This window comes from Electrona antarctica (genome assembly GCF_951216825.1).
Source record: "Electrona antarctica genome assembly, contig: scaffold_26, whole genome shotgun sequence".
NCBI classification, from domain to species: domain Eukaryota; kingdom Metazoa; phylum Chordata; class Actinopteri; order Myctophiformes; family Myctophidae; genus Electrona; species Electrona antarctica.
In genome coordinates this window covers 1,977,990-1,996,144 of record NW_027636995.1, presented here as the reverse complement: position 1 = coordinate 1,996,144, position 18,155 = coordinate 1,977,990, and the positions used below count along the sequence as shown (strand labels likewise).

The window sequence follows — 18,155 nt, the reverse complement described above, 5'->3', positions numbered from 1 at the left end:
AATACACCAGATATTGTTGTTGTTGATGAGGACAGTAGAGAAGTGACCATTTTACCATTTTGGAAGTGGCATGTACATTTGACCACAGTCTGGAACAGGCATTCCTTACCAAGGTGCTTAACTACCAGCGTCTTAAGGATGCTATTATACAGCTTGGCTACAAATGTAAACTACTTGTGTTAATATTTGGAAGACTCTGTAATGTCCATATATCAGTCGTGAGGGGCCTGCAGATTGCAGATTCCTGTTTGTAAAGGTGTCTACTAACATATCCCACATTGGTTTCTATTCAGCCACCCTAGGGGAATTGTTGACAGCTGCTGAAAGTTGGGGTTATGGCCAAACTAGGGGTCAAACTAAGGGGTTTTTATGGTTCTGAACCCATTCCAAGCATTATTTTTGCACAAAAACACCCCTTGGGCTATGGCCTAAATTTGGCCATAGCCACTTGGCTATGGCCGTTTTTAGCCCAAGGAGTGTTTTTTTGTGCAAAACTAATGCTTAGAATGTGTTCAGAATCATGAAAACCCCCTAGTTTGACATGTCACATCACATGCTACTTAAAGTATAATGACATTTAGAACATTTTGCCTTATAATGGTTGTTGATGGTACCCCAACTTTCAGCAGCTGTCAACAATTCCCCTAGGGTGGTTGAATATAAACCAATGTGGGATATGTTAGTAGACACCTGTACAAACACATTGGCGGGGGGGGGGGGGGGGGGGGGACAGTCTATATACTGTAGGTAAAACATGATTTGGCCTGTTATTTGATGTCTATGTGTGAACGTGCCTGGAAAGTGCTTCTTACAATGTGAGTTAGATATTAAACTTTATTATGAGCTGTTTAATCATGTTCAGTATCAAAGTCTAACAACATCAGCTTGGTTTCAAGTCAATGCAACATGACAACAGAGACAGTAGAGGTCAGGTGGTTTTACTGCTGGTAAATCTGTCTGTAAATACACAAAATGTGCATGTTTACATTCTGACCTCTGATCAGTAGAGTGGTGTCCATCTGTGAAGTTTATCCAATCACCCTTGGACCGGTCACTCTTCATGGAGACACAGCTGGGTACAGGAGACTCTGCTCTCTGATGATCAACCCTGAAACCAAGACAACCATAATAAACATTACATTTATACATCACCATGACAACCATCAGAAACATTACATTTATACATCAACTACTCACACTAGCTGTCTAAATCATATATTAAATCACTTAATTTAATAACATACATAATTAAAATGAAGTGGCGTTCACAACACAACACAACACAACACAACACAACACAACACAACAATCTGTATGTGAAACACCCCTTTTCAGATGTCACAGCTAATACACCAGATATTGTTGTTGTTGATGAGGACAGTAGAGAAGTGACCATTTTACCATTTTGGAAGTGGCATGTACATTTGACCACAGTCTGGAAGAGGCATTCCTTACCAAGGTGCTTAACTACCAGCGTCTTAAGGATGCTATTATACAGCTTGGCTACAAATGTAAACTACTTGTGTTAATATTTGGAAGACTCTGTAATGTCCATATATCAGTCGTGAGGGGCCTGCAGATTGCAGATTCCTGTTTGTAAAGGTGTCTACTAATACTAACATATCCCACATTGGTTTCTATTCAGCCACCCTAGGGGAATTGTTGACAGCTGCTGAAAGTTGGGGTTATGGCCAAACTAGGGGTCAAACTAAGGGGTTTTTATGGTTCTGAACCCATTCCAAGCATTAGTTTTGCACAAAAACACCCCTTGGGCTATGGCCTAAATTTGGCCATAGCCACTTGGCTATGGCCGTTTTTAGCCCAAGGAGTGTTTTTTTGTGCAAAACTAATGCTTAGAATGTGTTCAGAATCATGAAAACCCCCTAGTTTGACATGTCACATCACATGCTACTTAAAGTATAATGACATTTAGAACATTTTGCCTTATAATGGTTGTTGATGGTACCCCAACTTTCAGCAGCTGTCAACAATTCCCCTAGGGTGGTTGAATATAAACCAATGTGGGATATGTTAGTAGACACCTGTACAAACACATTGGCGGGGGGGGACAGTCTATATACTGTAGGTAAAACATGATTTGGCCTGTTATTTGATGTCTATGTGTGAACGTGCCTGGAAAGTGCTTCTTACAATGTGAGTTAGATATTAAACTTTATTATGAGCTGTTTAATCATGTTCAGTATCAAAGTCTAACAACATCAGCTTGGTTTCAAGTCAATGCAACATGACAACAGAGACAGTAGAGGTCAGGTGGTTTTACTGCTGGTAAATCTGTCTGTAAATACACAAAATGTGCATGTTTACATTCTGACCTCTGATCAGTAGAGTGGTGTCCATCTTTGAAGTCAATCCAATCACCCTTGGACCGGTCACTCTTCATGGAGACACAGCTGGGTACAGGAGACTCTGCTCTCTGATGATCAACACTGAAACCATGACAACCATCATAAACATTACATTTATACATCACCATGACAACCATCATAAACATTACATTTATACATCACCATGACAACCAATTATCCACATTTCACCAGAGAAATGACATCATTATGTATATGTACTGTCTGTTGTAAATAAGGAAGTGCTTCTTACAATGTGAGTTAGATATTAAACGTTATGATTCTATGAGCTGTTTAAACATGTTCCGTATCAAAGTCTAACATCAGGGTGCTTAAATTTCAGGTCAAAGTGGTCAATGTGGTTTTACTGGTTGTAAATCTATCTGTATTGTTGGAGGAGGAGGAGGAGGGGGGTTGCTGGGAAATGTCCTATGTTTTAGCACACACACACACACACACACACACACACACACACACACACACACACACACACACACACACACACACACACACACACACACACACACACACACACATAATTACAATCCTGTGCTCAAGTCCACAACTATGCTCGACTGCAACGCACTGCTCACTTCACTTCATCTCACGCCTGCCCGTAATAGAGTTAAATTGTCGCAAGTTTTTTCTACTGAAAAATAATGCTTGAATGAGCTTTTTAAGCCACCACGGCTGTTGTGTGTGTGTACCAGCGTCTTAAGGATGCTATTATACAGCTTGGCTACAAATGTAAACTACTTGTGTTCATATTTGGAAGCCTCGGTAATGTCCATAAATCAGTCGTGAGGGGCCTGCAAATTGCAGGAATGCCCAATAAGTCGAGAGATGATCAGGCATCGGCAAAATTCTGTTCAGTGTTTGTGATAATTGTCAGTCGACCATATATTGAGAAGGTGATTCTTCCTGTACCCGTGATCTGTATCCTGAAGCACTTGTTGGAGAGTTTTCCAAGTTTGCACATGCATTATTGTTTGTGTTCAAGAATTTCTTGTTAAATGTGAATGCAAATAAAGATGTTAAGTGTGTGCGTGTGCGTGTGCGCGTGCGTGTGTGTGTGTGTGTGTGTGTGTGTGTGTGTGTGTGTGTGTGTGAGTGAGTGAGAGTGAGTGAGGGAGAGTGAGGGAGATGGAGCACTGATGTCTTGTGTTTATAGCCAACTAAAGACGGTTGCGTCCTCAGACTCAGATCTGTGTCTTTGCTGGCGCTCTCACCGATTCCGATACGACCCAATAAGGCATATTGGACACATTGTCGATACTGGTATCGGTATCGGGACATCTCTACATATAATGTGAGTAAGATGTTAAACTTTATGATTTTAAGCGTGTAGGTACAGTTATAGATGTGTGAAAAACAATATTTAAAAGATAACAAAACTAACTATAATGAGACTTAATTCTGAATTGAACATGAATTAATTTGTTCTAAATGTGTCTTCACTCTTCAAGCCCTGATTCAGAAACAACAGTTTAATTTAAGATGCTGCACTAAATGTAGGAGAGACATTCTGACCTCTGATCAGTAGAGTCTAATAAAACTATATCATGTGTTGTTTTCTCACACTGACCTCTGATCAGTAGACTGGTGTCCATCTTTGAAGTCAATTTGTCCATCATTGGACTGGTCACTCTTCTTTCCTTTTTTTCTTCTTTTTTTTTGTGGCTTTCGCCTTTTGGACTGGTCACTCTTCACTGAGACACAGCTGGGTACAGGAGACTCTGCTCTCTGATGATCAACCCTGAAAGTTTTAAACCATGACAACCATCATAAACATTACATTAATTTTATACATCACCGTGACAACCATCATAAACATTACATTTATACATCAACTACTCACACTAGCTGATACACGTCTAAATCATATATTAAATCACTTAATTTAACAACATACATAATTCAAATTAAGTGGCGTTCACAACACAACACAACACAACACAACACAACACAACACAACAATCTGTATGTCAAACACCCCAAATTCAAATGTATTAGGATGCAGACCCTCATCTGATTATTGCAAATATATCACAATATGTGAAGACTTTTTGACACTGAAAGTCTGTATCATTACAAGCTTACAATGTGCTGCGATGTGGCACATTGTGAGCTTGTAGATCGGCTATTTTAGAATATGTTGGAGAGACTGGGAGACCCCTGCTACTGAAATAAACACACCCCTGTCCCCTCTAGACTCCTGCTACTGAAATAAACACACCCTGCCCCATCTAGACCCCTGAAATAAACACACCCTGTCTCCTCTAGACCCCTGAAATAAACACACCCTGTCTCCTCTAGACCCCTGAAATAAACACACCCTGTCTCCTCTAGACCCCTGAAATAAACACACCCTGTCTCCTCTAGACCCCTGAAATAAACACACCGTGTCTCCTCTAGACCCCTGAAATAAACACACCCTGTCTCATCTAGACCCCTGAAATAAACACACCCTGTCTCCTCTAGACCCCTGAAATAAACACACCCTGTCTCCTCTAGACCCCTGAAATAAACACACCCTGTCCCCTCTAGACTCCTGAAATAAACACACCCTGTCTCCTCTAGACCCCTGAAATAAACACACCCTGTCTCCTCTAGACCCCTGAAATAAACACACCCTGTCTCCTCTAGACCCCTGAAATAAACACACCCTGTCTCCTCTAGACCCCTGAAATAAACACACCCTGTCTCCTCTAGACCCCTGAAATAAACACACCCTGTCCCCTCTAGACCCCTGAAATAAACACACCCTGTCCCCTCTAGACCCCTGAAATAAACACACCCTGTCCCCTCTAGACTCCTGAAATAAACACACCCTGTCTCCTCTAGACCCCTGAAATAAACACACCCTGTCTCCTCTAGACCCCTGAAATAAACACACCCTGTCTCCTCTAGACCCCTGAAATAAACACACACTGTCCCCTCTAGACTCCTGCTACTGAAATAAACACACCCTGTCTCCTCTAGACCCCTGAAATAAACACACCCTGTCCCCTCTAGACCCCTGAAATAAACACTCCCTGTCCCCTCTAGACCCCTGAAATAAACACACCCTGTCTCCTCTAGACCCCTGAAATAAACACACCCTGTCTCCTCTTGACCCCTGAAATAAACACTCCCTGTCCCCTCTAGACTCCTGCTAATAAACACTAAGGCAATGATTACCTGAATATTAAAATACAGAGATATTTAGCATTGATTAAAAATAAGAAATCATAATAAATTAATGAATGGATAAAAATAAAAATAAAATAAAATAAAGAAGGTAGTGTGTATGAATTGACAGTCTGTCCAGTGCCTCAGTGAGGTGCTAACATGCAAGGCCAAAACTAACTCATTATGGAATACTGTAATCAAGTAATTGTTAATTTTATTGGCTGTCCAACATCAATAAAGCGGTCAGCGGTCAAAGTACTTTTCTTTTTTTAAAGATTTGTTGTTTTTGGCTTTTCCCGCCTTCATTGATAGTTGCAAGTGAAAACAGAGAGAGAGAGAGAGAGAGAGAGAGAGAAGGGGAGAGACATGCGGCAAAGGTCGTCATGAACGGGACTCGAACACGCAACGCGCTGTCAGGCCAGAGCCTATATGTGGCATGATGTGCCTGGACCGCTAGGCCAGCGGACGCCCCACGGTCAAAGTACTTTAACTGCAGTCAATGGAATGAAGTTGGCAACATGGCATCTTTTAGGGAACTGTGTTGCTTTCTGACAGATGATTAAATTACAGTGTACTTTGTCCTTTTGATATGATTTGATATTGTTTGTGCAGTAGGCCTATATAGTAATCTGTGTGACAGCAACACAGTTCCATAACAGATAATCTATATATTAATCTGTATCTGTCAGACAACAACACAGATAATCGTCTAACTTTAATCAATCGACTGCAATAAAAGTCTTGCTTCACTGCTGTCCTTTGACCTGATATTCACAGTTGGGCGTAGGACAGTTAATACAATTAACAATGACTTGATTACAGTATTCCATCATAAATTCGTTTTGGCTTATATCAGGGCCCCCCGAACCGGCCCTGATATCCAAAGTATAAAATAAGGTTGAACTAGTTAATCTGTTCCTCCTTTTGGTGGAGACCACCTGGAACCTCGGACCACACTTTGAGAACCAATTACTTTGATTACACAGTGTCTGCTGATAAGAATCACGTGCTTTTCTATGAGCCATTTAAAAAATGTTGATCACTATCAAAGTTAAAGATAAAGAAAACTTTATTGTCCATTACATTTATTGTCCACTTAAATTAAGTGGAGTTGGACCCTCGTCTGACAAGTGGTTGTGCCGAGGACCCCCCGAGGACCCCCAAAAGAGAAGATTTGATTTCATACACAATGCCCTGCTATGGTGACAAGTCGTGAGCTTGTAGATCGGCTATTTTCAAATAAACAAAGTATAAAATAGGGTTGAAGTGTTTAAACTGTTCCTCGTTTTGCTGACTTAGATGTCAGACAGGTTTCTGGTGTCTGCTGATAAGAACCACCTGCTCCTTAAAATGTGAGTAATTAAAACGTTATGATTCTATGAGTTGTTTACACATGTCAGTCAGCATTATACGACATACTGTACAATGGGACATGGGTTTTCAACAGGTGGTCCCTGGACCATTACAGTTATGCCAGGTGGTCCCTCGACCATTAAAGGAAATGTCAGGTGGTCCCTGGACCATTAAAGGAATGGCAGCTGGTCCCTGGACCATTACAGGTATGTCAGGTGGTCCCTGGACCATTACAGGTGGTCCCTGGACCATTACAGGTGGTCCCTGGGGACCTCCTGGCGACCCCCCTGGGGACCCCCCCCCCCCCCGGAAATGCTTTGGCCATGTATCGCGACCCACGCATGTGAATCATAATATTTAGAGAGAGGACTTGGGCTGTCCTGTTTGGTCCAGGGAGTAAATATGTTTGTAAATAGTTGATAGTAGTGAATATAGAACATTTACATATACATTTGAAAGAGTAAATAAATGTAACACTGACCCTGTAGTTGGTTGACCAGGATCCATGTTTCTTTCTTCCTTCACTGAGGACGACAGCGTCTGATAAACAACAACAAAACAACAACATATTAGTTGTAATTGTAACAATAGACTGTAGATCACACATGGCCAACATTTTATTTAATTTAACCAGTAAAAACACATTGAGACACAAGTCTCTTTTTCAAGTGTGAACTGACCAAGAGGCAGAAATAAAAAATTACATAAAATACACAGATGTACACACACACACACACACACACACACACACACACACACACACACACACACACACACACACACACACACACACACACACACACACACACACAAAATCAGGACAGAGTATGTATGTTATTAAATTAAGTAGAGTTAGACCATCATCTGACAAGATGTTGTTCCGAGGACCCCCTGAGGACCCCCAAAAGAGAAGATTTGATCGTCGTGAGCTTGTAGATCGGCTATTTTCAAATAAACAAAGTATAAAATAGGGTTGAAGTGTTTAAACTACATGTTCCTCGTTTTGCTGACTTAGATGTCAGACGAGGTGTCTGGTGTTTGCTGATAAGAACCACCTGCTCCTTAAAATGTGAGTAATTAAAACGTTGTGATTCTATGAGTTGTTTAAACATGTCAGTCAGCATTATACGACATACTGTACGATAGAACATGGGTTTTCAACAGGTGGTCCCTGGACCATTACAGGTATGCCAGGTGGTCCCTGGACCATTAAAGGAAATGTCAGGTGGTCCCTGGACCATTAAAGGAATGTCAGGTGGTCCCTGGACCATTACAGGTATGCCAGGTGGTCCCTGGACCATTAAAGGAAATGTCAGGTGGTCCCTGGACCATTACAGGTATGCCAGGTGGTCCCTGGACCATTAAAGGAAATGTCAGGTGGTCCCTGGACCATTAAAGGAATGTCAGGTGGTCCCTGGACCATTACAGGTATGCCAGGTGGTCCCTGGACCATTAAAGGAAATGTCAGGTGGTCCCTGGACCATTAAAGGAATGTCAGGTGGTCCCTGGACCATTACAGGAATGTCAGGTGGTCCCTGGACAAGTCTATATAGTTGAACTTTTAGATACAGTGTTTATGTACTTTGATACGTGATATTACAGCTTAAATGTTGTTTATAGTTATAGATATGAGAGTCTGTTAGATAGATCAGGGGTTCTCAACCTTTTTTGCTGGGGACCCTCCTGGGGACCCCCTGGGGACCTCCTGGGGACCCCCCTGGGGACCCTCCTGGGGACCCCCCTGGGGACACCCCCCCCCCCCCCCCCCCCTCCCGGAAATGCTTTGGCCATGTATCGCGACCCATGCATGTGAATCATAATATTTAGAGAGAGGACTTGGGCTGTCCTGTTTGGTCCAGGGAGTAAATATGTTTGTAAATAGTTGATAGTAGTGAATATAGAACATTTACATATACATTTGAAAGAGTAAATAAATGTAACACGGACCCTGTAGTTGGTTGACCAGGATCCATGTTTCTTTCTTCCTTCACTGAGGACGACAGCGTCTGATAAACAACAACAAAACAACAACATATTAGTTGTAATTGTAACAATAGACTGTAGATCACACATGGCCAACATTTTATTTTATTTAACCAGTAAAAACACATTGAGACACAAGTCTCTTTTTCAAGTGTGAACTGACCAAGAGGCAGAAATAAAATCACACTTCAAAGCTACATGACATTCATCGTACATGACACGTTACACAACATCTATACATCCATGATACCCCATAAAGTACCTATAAAATATAACGCAAATAAATATCCAAAGTGATACTCTTTAAGGAAATGTTCGAGGCCATTTTCAGTCTGGACTGCAGGTCGTTCCACCTGCAGTCAAATTCTCTAGAACACAATGCTGATACAAATACCAATAATAATAATCAATCATTTAATAAATAAAAATACATTAATAATCAATAACTATTTTCAGCTTGTAGTTCGGCTATTTTCACTATTATTTCACAACCCTGATGTGCCATGAGTTATAAAATAACACTGACGTGATGAATCCATTCGTTGATTAAAACAAAGTATTAAAAGTAATTGCTGCTCGATTACTCAATAGTCAGCCTTCATCAAACTGATGAAGGCTGGATAGACGCAACGCTTGTCTCTTATCCAAAAATGCAAGAATAAAATACTGAATTGTTGTCTTTGTGAGTCGACCCTTTACCGTTATTTATGATATGATTTGAACGGTAACTTCAGTCAGAGCGCGGTGGTCACATGAGGAGTTGATCCATTACTCAATACATTGACGAAGTAATAGATAGAATGATGGAAATAAAACAATTGAGTATTGTCATTTAAATTATTATTTCAGTAATAGATATAATAATGGTAATAAACCTGTTCATGTTGTCGATGCTGAAGGTTTGCTTCTCTGATGATGTGTGGAAGATATGACCTGAGAGAGTGACATAGAGAGACAGAGACACAGAGAGAGAGAGAGAAAGGGGGGGGGGTTAGAGGGGAGAGAGAGAGACAGAGAGAGGGGAGAGAGACAGAGAGAGAGAGAGAGAGAGAGAGAGAGAGAGAGAGAGAGAGAGAGGGGCGGGGGTGGAGAGGGGAGAGAGAGAGAGAGAGAGAGAGAGGGGAGAGAGAGAGAGAGAGAGAGAGAGGGGGGGGTGGAGAGGGGAGAGAGAGAGACAGAGAGAGAGGGGAGAGAGACACAGAGAGAGAGAGAGAGGGGGGGGGTGGAGAGGGGAGAGAGAGAGACAGAGAGAGACAGAGAGAGGGGGGTGGAGAGGGGAGAGAGAGAGAGGGGAGAGAGACAGAGAGGTACAGTGTAATGTAAGTGGAGTCATTACAGCTTTATGATGGTGTGACTGATACAGATTGTTGAGTACAAGGTACAAGTTCACTGAGCTCTTCTACACACGTGATGAGGTCAGCACATTGGGCATGTAAAACTTTAGGGTGCTAAAAATGCACCAGGGACGTATCCTCAGTGATACGCAGCTCCTCCAAGGAAAACAAACAAATTAACGGAGCTGAACGTGAATCCCCCCCCACCGCCCACCCCTTTTTTTCCCCTCACTGTATATGTTTCTTTTCCCTTTTTACCTCCTTTATGATGAATTCCTGTTCTGTCTATAGAAGTGTCTATTTGTACGTCTCTAAATGTTTTGATGATTTGAACATGGTGGACCCTATTGGAAACAAGTGTAATGCTTAATTGGGTCGTCCACTCACAGTTAACAGCCTTTGTATTGAGTTTGTGCTTGAAATGTACTGTAATTCTGCAAACTGTTAATAAATTATTCAATCAATCAATCAATGTATCCTGAGGACATCAGGGTTTCGGGTCTACCAACATCATACCCCTCACTCAGGCGACCCAGCCGGGGTTGATCAAATCCCGACTTACGTCCCAGTAGCTACCCTCGATCAGTCCATCAGGGAATGAGCAAGGCCACACAATCCGTTGCTCTGGAACTACTCTGCCGGGACTGGGAGAACCAGATTCTGGCGCGTGGAAGGACTAGGCTCTCTGGGTTGACTCCTGTCCGGGCCCCTCCTACGTCTCACCAGGTCCTCTCCTGCTCTCACCAGGCCCAGGACCTGTGCCTTGCACCAGACTCCCAGCACCAGACACTTCATTCAGGAGTGGTGGATTAATATTATAATGGCCCTCCTAAAGGCCTGTCTCACCATGGGTTTGAATGGCCCTCCTAAAGGCCTCACCAAGGCCCCTTTTCCACCGGTTGGTTCCCAATGGGAACCGGTTCAGTTCTTTTTGGTTTTTAGTCCATGAGCCAGAGCTCCAAAATTGAAACGTTAATTATGAATTGAGTGGGCAAAACCATACCTATATTAGATTGTTATCACCATTAAACTTCCCCAATTGAGTACTTACACGAAGACAATGATTTATTGTATTACAAATTTTACATTTTTAAATATGCAAATGAGGCATTATGTAGGAAAATATGCAAAATAATCGAAAATATGAAAAAGCTACTACTGTGGAAGGGTTATCATGTATTAATTTACTTGTATTGATCCTATAAACAATTTAATATAGGGTATAGTTTTCCCACCAATTTCGGCGCTCTGGCTCATGGACTAAAAACCAAAAAGAACTGAACCGGTTCCCATTGGGAACCAACCGGTGGAAAAGGGGTCCAAGGGTTTGTTGGGCTTCCTACTCACAGAGGACACAGGCTGGGGCGCTAACCCATACTGCTCACCTCCTCACGGAGGACACAGGCTGGGGCGCTAACCCATACTGCTCACCTCCTCACGGAGGACACAGGCTGGGGGCGCTAACCCATACTGCTCACCTCCTCACGGAGGACACAGGCTGGGGCGCTAACCCATACTGCTCACCTCCTCACGGAGGACACAGGCTGGGGCGCTAACCCATACTGCTCACCTCCTCACGGAGGACACAGGCTGGGGCGCTAACCTAGCCTGGTTAATAAACCAGACCGAATCAGCCGTTGGCAAATTTCTTTTGCCTGCCAGCGGATTAGGGTCTGGCGAGGCTCAGTAGCACGCCTCTTTCCTACAACCGAGAACAGGTCGGGCCAATCGGGACACGGTATGCAATATGGGCGGGCTTTGGTACAGTGACGTTCAATGCTTGAGACCTTTGACTGACAGTAGCTCTGACCAATTGCGTCAAAGAGAAAATGTTTGAACCCGCCCCCGGGAAATGAAATCCAAGTGGAGCCAGCCCAGACTAATATACCGCGACCGTGTTGTGTGATATTAGTCTGGTTTATTAGCCAGGCTAGCGCTAACCCATCCTGCTCACCCAGGAGGGCTGGGGTGCTAACCCATACTGCTAACCTCCTCACGGAGGATAATAATGTATGTGGTTTGAGTTTTCTGTTACTCTTCTTTTTTACTTATTTCATTATTATTATTATTATTATTATTATTATTATTATTATCATCATTATCATTATGTTATTTTCTTAGTTTACTGTCTGACAGTTTTGTCAGCTTTATTATTATTATTTATTTTTATTTGGTTCTGTAAACCAATAGGGTAGGCAATTATAAGCTTTTAGCTTCAGCCTACACCTTTTCGGGCCACTTAAGTGTATCATGTATTATGTATTGTTATACATGTGAAAGGTTCGAAATAAACTAAACTAAACTAAACTAGGACACAGGCTGGGGTGCTAACCCATACTGCTCACCTGGGTGCTCAACATGTCCGGGTTCACAATGTGGCTCTATGGGCTGGCAGGATAGCTATAGTTAACTATGAAACGCGCATTTCCCGTCAGTGTGTCACGCCACCATATATGGTCACGTCTCGTGACATCCCACCTCCATATATGGTCACACCTCGTGACATCATGCATCCATATATGGTCACGCCTTGTGACATCCCACCTCCATTTGTGGTCACGCCTCGTGACATCCCACACCACCATATATGGCCATCTCCATATATGAAGATCACGACACTGAGTGCTTTGGTATGGGGGGTCAGATCAACATATGGAAATAATTCTGTACTAGCCATATATGGAGCGTGTCTTGAGTGTACAGGGTTTGATTAGGTCAGATCAACATGGAATGTCAGAACAGGTCAGCTCCATATATGAGATCTAAGCATGGCAGCGGGGGCAGTGTCTTGAGTGTACAGGGTTTGATGAGGTCTGGCCATATATGGAGCGTGTCTTGAGTGTACAGGGTTTGATGAGGTCTGACCATATATGGAGCGTGTCTTGAGTGTACAGGGTTTGATGAGGTCTGGCCATATATGGAGCGTGTCTTGAGTGTACAGGGTTTGATGAGGTCTGGCCATATATGGAGCGTGTCTTGCGTGTACAGGGTTTGATGAGGTCTGGCCATATATGGAGCGTGTCTTGAGTGTACAGGGTTTGATGAGGTCTGACCATATATGGAGCGTGTCTTGAGTGTACAGGGTTTGATGAGGTCTGACCATATATGGAGCGTGTCTTGAGTGTACAGGGTTTGATGCGGTCTGGCCATATATGGAGCGTGTCTTGCGTGTACAGGGTTTGATGAGGTCTGGCCATATATGGAGCGTGTCTTGAGTGTACAGGGTTTGATGAGGTCTGACCATATATGGAGCGTGTCTTGAGTGTACAGGGTTTGATGAGGTCTGGCCATATATGGAGAGTGTCTTGAGTGTACAGGGTTTGATGAGATCTGACCATATATGGAGCGTGTCTTGAGTGTACAGGGTGATGAGGTCTGGCCATATATGGAGCGTGTCTTGAGTGTACAGGGTTTGATGAGGTCTGACCATATATGGAGCGTGTCTTGAGTGTACAGGGTTTGATGTGGTCTGGCCATATATGGAGCGTGTCTTGCGTGTACAGGGTTTGATGAGGTCTGGCCATATATGGAGCGTGTCTTGAGTTTACAGGGTTTGATGAGGTCTGACCATATATGGAGCGTGTCTTGAGTGTACAGGGTTTGATGAGGTCTGGCCATATATGGAGCGTGTCTTGAGTGTACAGGGTTTGATGAGGTCTGACCATATATGGAGCGTGTCTTGAATGTACAGGGTTTGATGAGGTCTGGCCATATATGGAGCGTGTCTTGAGAGTACAGGGTTTGATGAGGTCTGGCCATATATGGAGCGTGTCTTGAGAGTACAGGGTTTGATGAGGTCTGGCCATATATGGAGCGTGTCTTGAGTGTACAGGGTTTGATGAGGTCAGATTAAGGGCCCAGGTAGGGCCTGTTGAGAACTCTAGTTCTCACCAGGCTGCCGGGCGCGGCTGCACTAATAACTTTAGGCCCGTCTAGAGTTTGAATGAACCTAACCTTAACCTCAATATGTTAAAGCTGCGATAAACAATATTTTTTCAGTATTTCTCAAAAGTTTTATGTCATTTCTTTTTGTATTCAGACAGCCAGGAATGGGTAAAACGCTCCCAAAACAAATGTAGTCTCTGTGACACATCTAGGGGCCGCAATCTGCATTCAAAGATGTTCCTAGAAGTCATTGGTCGATTTGCCTGTCTACTTCCTGATTGGTTAGTCATTTCTGCATTTCTTTTTTGACCAATGACAAAGCTTCTAGGAAAATATTTGAATGAAGATTGTGGCCCCTAGATGTGTCACAGAGACTAGCCCCTCCTATATACAGCTTTTGTCCGCACACATCTCAATATTTGCCATTGACAATGAAAGTAGAAATTAGGTCAAATTTCCGCCAAATATGACGTAAATTTAACCAACCAATCACATGAATTCAGCAGTTCATGAGATGATGTATGATGATGTATAATAAGAGCGCCCCTCACTTCACACAGGTGTGATCACTCAAGCAATGAGTGTTTTACTCTTTGCTTGCCGTCTGAATAGCAAAACTATATGCATGTTCTTCTGCATTACTGCTATTATTTTAATGTTTTACACCTTGCTTTTCTTTTTTCCTCCATTGCTCGGCAAAGCTCTTCTTTTGAGACACAGTTAGACAGAAAGATAACTCCTGCTTTGAGACACAGTTAGACATTAAGTGGACAAAAGTAGCAGATGTTAAATCTCTTTTACTGAAGTCCCAGAGTAAAACTGAAACAAATACAAACGTACACAACATCATCAGTTGAATTCAAATATAGCACAAATGATCTTTTTTTCTTTCTTTTTTCTCTACATAATCATAAAGATGCAAAAGATACTCACAGACAATGCTGTGTCACAACAAAGGAAATCTGTCTGAACTTCACACACAGAACTAAGTGTAAAAACCTAATGTTCTGCCCTGCTGCTAATTACAATCTAAGTATCCAGAGACTTGATTACACAATGTCAAACAGCTGTCCTAAAACAAGGCACCCACTTCCAATAACTTGCAAAACAGCACCACCCACTGGCAAGCATACAGTAGTATCAGCCAGCACAATGTATTCGGCCAGGGCAGAAGGAGAATTTTCATAAAACTGCAATATTCATTGTCTCATTGTCTCAAAAGCTTACTTTTTCACTTACAAACTTCTCTTAAACTGGGTTTATAGATGTTGGTCCAGAGTTTGTGTGTAGAATTAAGGTTTCAAGCAAATTGCGCAAACAAATCCCAGAACAAACAAGCCCTTTATGCCACTAAAATGTGGAACGCCCTACTCCAACGTCCTTCTAACGACCATCAACCAAAATAGAAACACAAAGAAAGGACAACTACATGTACAAACTAATTCACTTCATTAACCTCAATCTCACACTGAGTTCAATTTATAAATAGCCTAGTGACGAAGAGAGAATCAACCAGGTGATGGAGGTGCAACACAGTTTAAACAGAGAGAATCAACCAGGTGATGGAGGTGCAACACAGTTTAAAGATAGAGAGAATCAACCAGGTGATGGAGGTGCAACACAGTTTAAACACAGAGATAATGAAGTAAATTAACTCCAAAGAGAGAGTGTTATTCTCTCTATAAAGCTCATGAACAAACTTCTAATACTTGCAAAAGTACTCAGGATGAACGCGGAGGCAGACAGATGAATGAAGGTTTCGAAGTCCAGGTTTATTGCAGAGACAAAGTACAGCTCAGATGCATGGCCGGAGCCATGCATGCACCCAGCCTGACGGCAGGACACACACTAACACACAGATAGGCATTTTCAGTAGACCTTATACAGATACAGAGACAACAATAGGAAATGCAAAGGTGGTCTCAGGTTACCCTACCCCCCTATACCAAAATGGTCATGTCTAAATAAGGTATTGGTCACCAGGAAGGACAGGGCTAGGAGGCACAACAGGAGACCTCTGGTCTGAATGCTCCTAGATCAGAGTAGGCCTGGCTATTTAGCATAGGTGCCAGCTGTGAAGAATGGTGACTGAATGTCTAGCCTTTTGGTCCTGTAGGTGAGACCATAGTATTATCAGGCTTACTATTTTAGATGTGAATTTAGTCTGTCTATAGTTTAACATTATTAAGCGATATTAATGAAATGTGGTTCCAAAATATACCACAATAACTAGAAAAAGTGCCCTTCTGGGCACAGGTCTCCACCAGGAGGATAGGAGTGTGTGTGATGTTTGGCAAAATGTTTAGGAGTAATATAAACATGTTTTTTTGTTTGTTTGTTTCTTGCAACAATTTTCTTCATTTTGTTGAGGAAATGCAGAGCCAGATCACTCATAGCATCTCTGAGGATAGAATTATGGATGAGCAGGACATGAGCTACTCCTGAAAACTTTGGAAGGCAATCTTAGCTAATCAGTGTAGAATCTGAGAAATCCAACAGACTCGTCTTGATCACATGACTACAGAGATCATGTGTAGTTTGTGTACCGATTTGCGTGAGATTTGGATGAAATCTGTGCGACTAACATAAACAATGTGTTTTGCAGAAATCGGCCTCATGGTGGCGCTATAACCGGCAGATGTGGAGGGATGCAGGGAAAATGTTTTTCCATGGCCTCTATGGAGTGCACATACATAAGTTGTCCATGCAGTTATAGGTAAAAACAGGAATTGGCCTGTTATAGCCAATAAAATAGAAAAGCTGAAAAAAATAGTGGCATGTCGTCCTCGGCCTAGTGGAAATGTGCGTGTATAATTTCATGGAAATTGGACACTGTGTTTGTGATTTGTGGAATTGTGTTCGAAACGGACCAATCATGTGAGCTTTGGAAGACAATCTTAGCCAATCAGGATAGAAGATGGGAAATTGTGCAGATCTGTGTTGATCACATGACTATGGAGATAGTGTATACCGAATTGTATGATGTATGGATACAATGTGTACGAGTTATCTACAGAAATGTGTTTTGCCTAAATCGGCCTCATGGTGGCGCTATAACAGGCCGTTGAGGAATATTTGGGGCAGAGGTTTGTCCTTGGCATCCAGGGAGTGTGTGTGCAAAGTTTGGCATGGATCGGGCCAACGGTGCCGGAGATTAACTGATAACGGACGGACGGAAGGACGGAAGGAAGGACACACACACACACACACACACACACACACACACACACACACACACACACACACACACACACACACACACACACGGACGGAGTGCAAAACATACTCTCTCCCCATGCCTTCGGCCTGGTGGAGACAATCAACCAGGTGATGGAGGTGCAACACAGTTTAAACATAGAGAGAGAATCAACCAGGTGATGGAGGTGCAACACAGTTTAAACAGAGAGAATCAACCAGGTGATGGAGGTGCAACACAGTTTAAACACATAGAGAATCAACCAGGTGATGGAGGTGCAACACAGTTTAAACACAGAGAGAATCAACCAGGTGATGGAGGTGCAACACAGTTTAAACAGAGAGAATCAACCAGGTGATGGAGGTGCAACACAGTTTAAACACAGAGAGAATCAACCAGGTGATGGAGGTGCAACACAGTTTAAACACAGAGAGAATCAACCAGGTGATGGAGGTGCAACACAGTTTAAACAGAGAGAATCAACCAGGTGATGGAGGTGCAACACCGTTTAAACATAGAGAGAATCAACCAGGTGATGGAGGTGCAACACAGTTTAAACAGAGAGAATCAACCAGGTGATGGAGGTGCAACACAGTTTAAAAGTAGAGCTGGTGCTTCAAGGATCAGTGGGACTGGAATACTGGAGAAAAAGCACTCAAAATGTTGTAAAAATGAGAGGGTGGAAATAAAATAAAGGTACGTTGTTAAAGTTGAAAAAAGCCAACATGTTTCAACTCCAACAGAGTCTTCATCAGGGCAGGTATGAGAAAAACAAGAAAACACAGGTCCATATATACTGAGACGGCCAGTCAAACACAGGTCCATATATACTGAGACGGCCAGTCAAACACAGGTCCATATATACTGAGA

At 42.6% G+C, this 18,155-nt stretch overlaps 1 protein-coding gene and 1 long non-coding RNA gene across 2 annotated transcripts in view; both read right to left on the bottom strand.

Annotated features, from left to right (window-relative positions):
* LOC306919562 (NACHT, LRR and PYD domains-containing protein 3-like) overlaps positions 1 to 3,659 on the bottom strand; it is a gene marked incomplete at both ends in the record, with an annotated part of 37,062 nt that extends 33,403 nt beyond the window's left edge. Inside the window, 3 exons of the mRNA XM_079532324.1 lie at positions 995 to 1,108; positions 2,334 to 2,447; positions 3,547 to 3,659. Coding sequence (XP_079388450.1) covers positions 995 to 1,108; positions 2,334 to 2,447; positions 3,547 to 3,659 — 341 coding nt within the window. The remainder of the gene's footprint in view (positions 1 to 994; positions 1,109 to 2,333; positions 2,448 to 3,546) is intronic.
* A 5,175-nt stretch (positions 3,660 to 8,834) lies between these two features.
* LOC306919532 lies at positions 8,835 to 15,078 on the bottom strand. Its single transcript, XR_013789567.1, has 3 exons — positions 15,023 to 15,078; positions 9,746 to 9,803; positions 8,835 to 8,893 (listed from the first exon to the last, which is right to left on the bottom strand). It is a non-coding gene; the product is annotated as an uncharacterized lncRNA (long non-coding RNA).
* Positions 15,079 to 18,155: the final 3,077 nt, after the last annotated feature.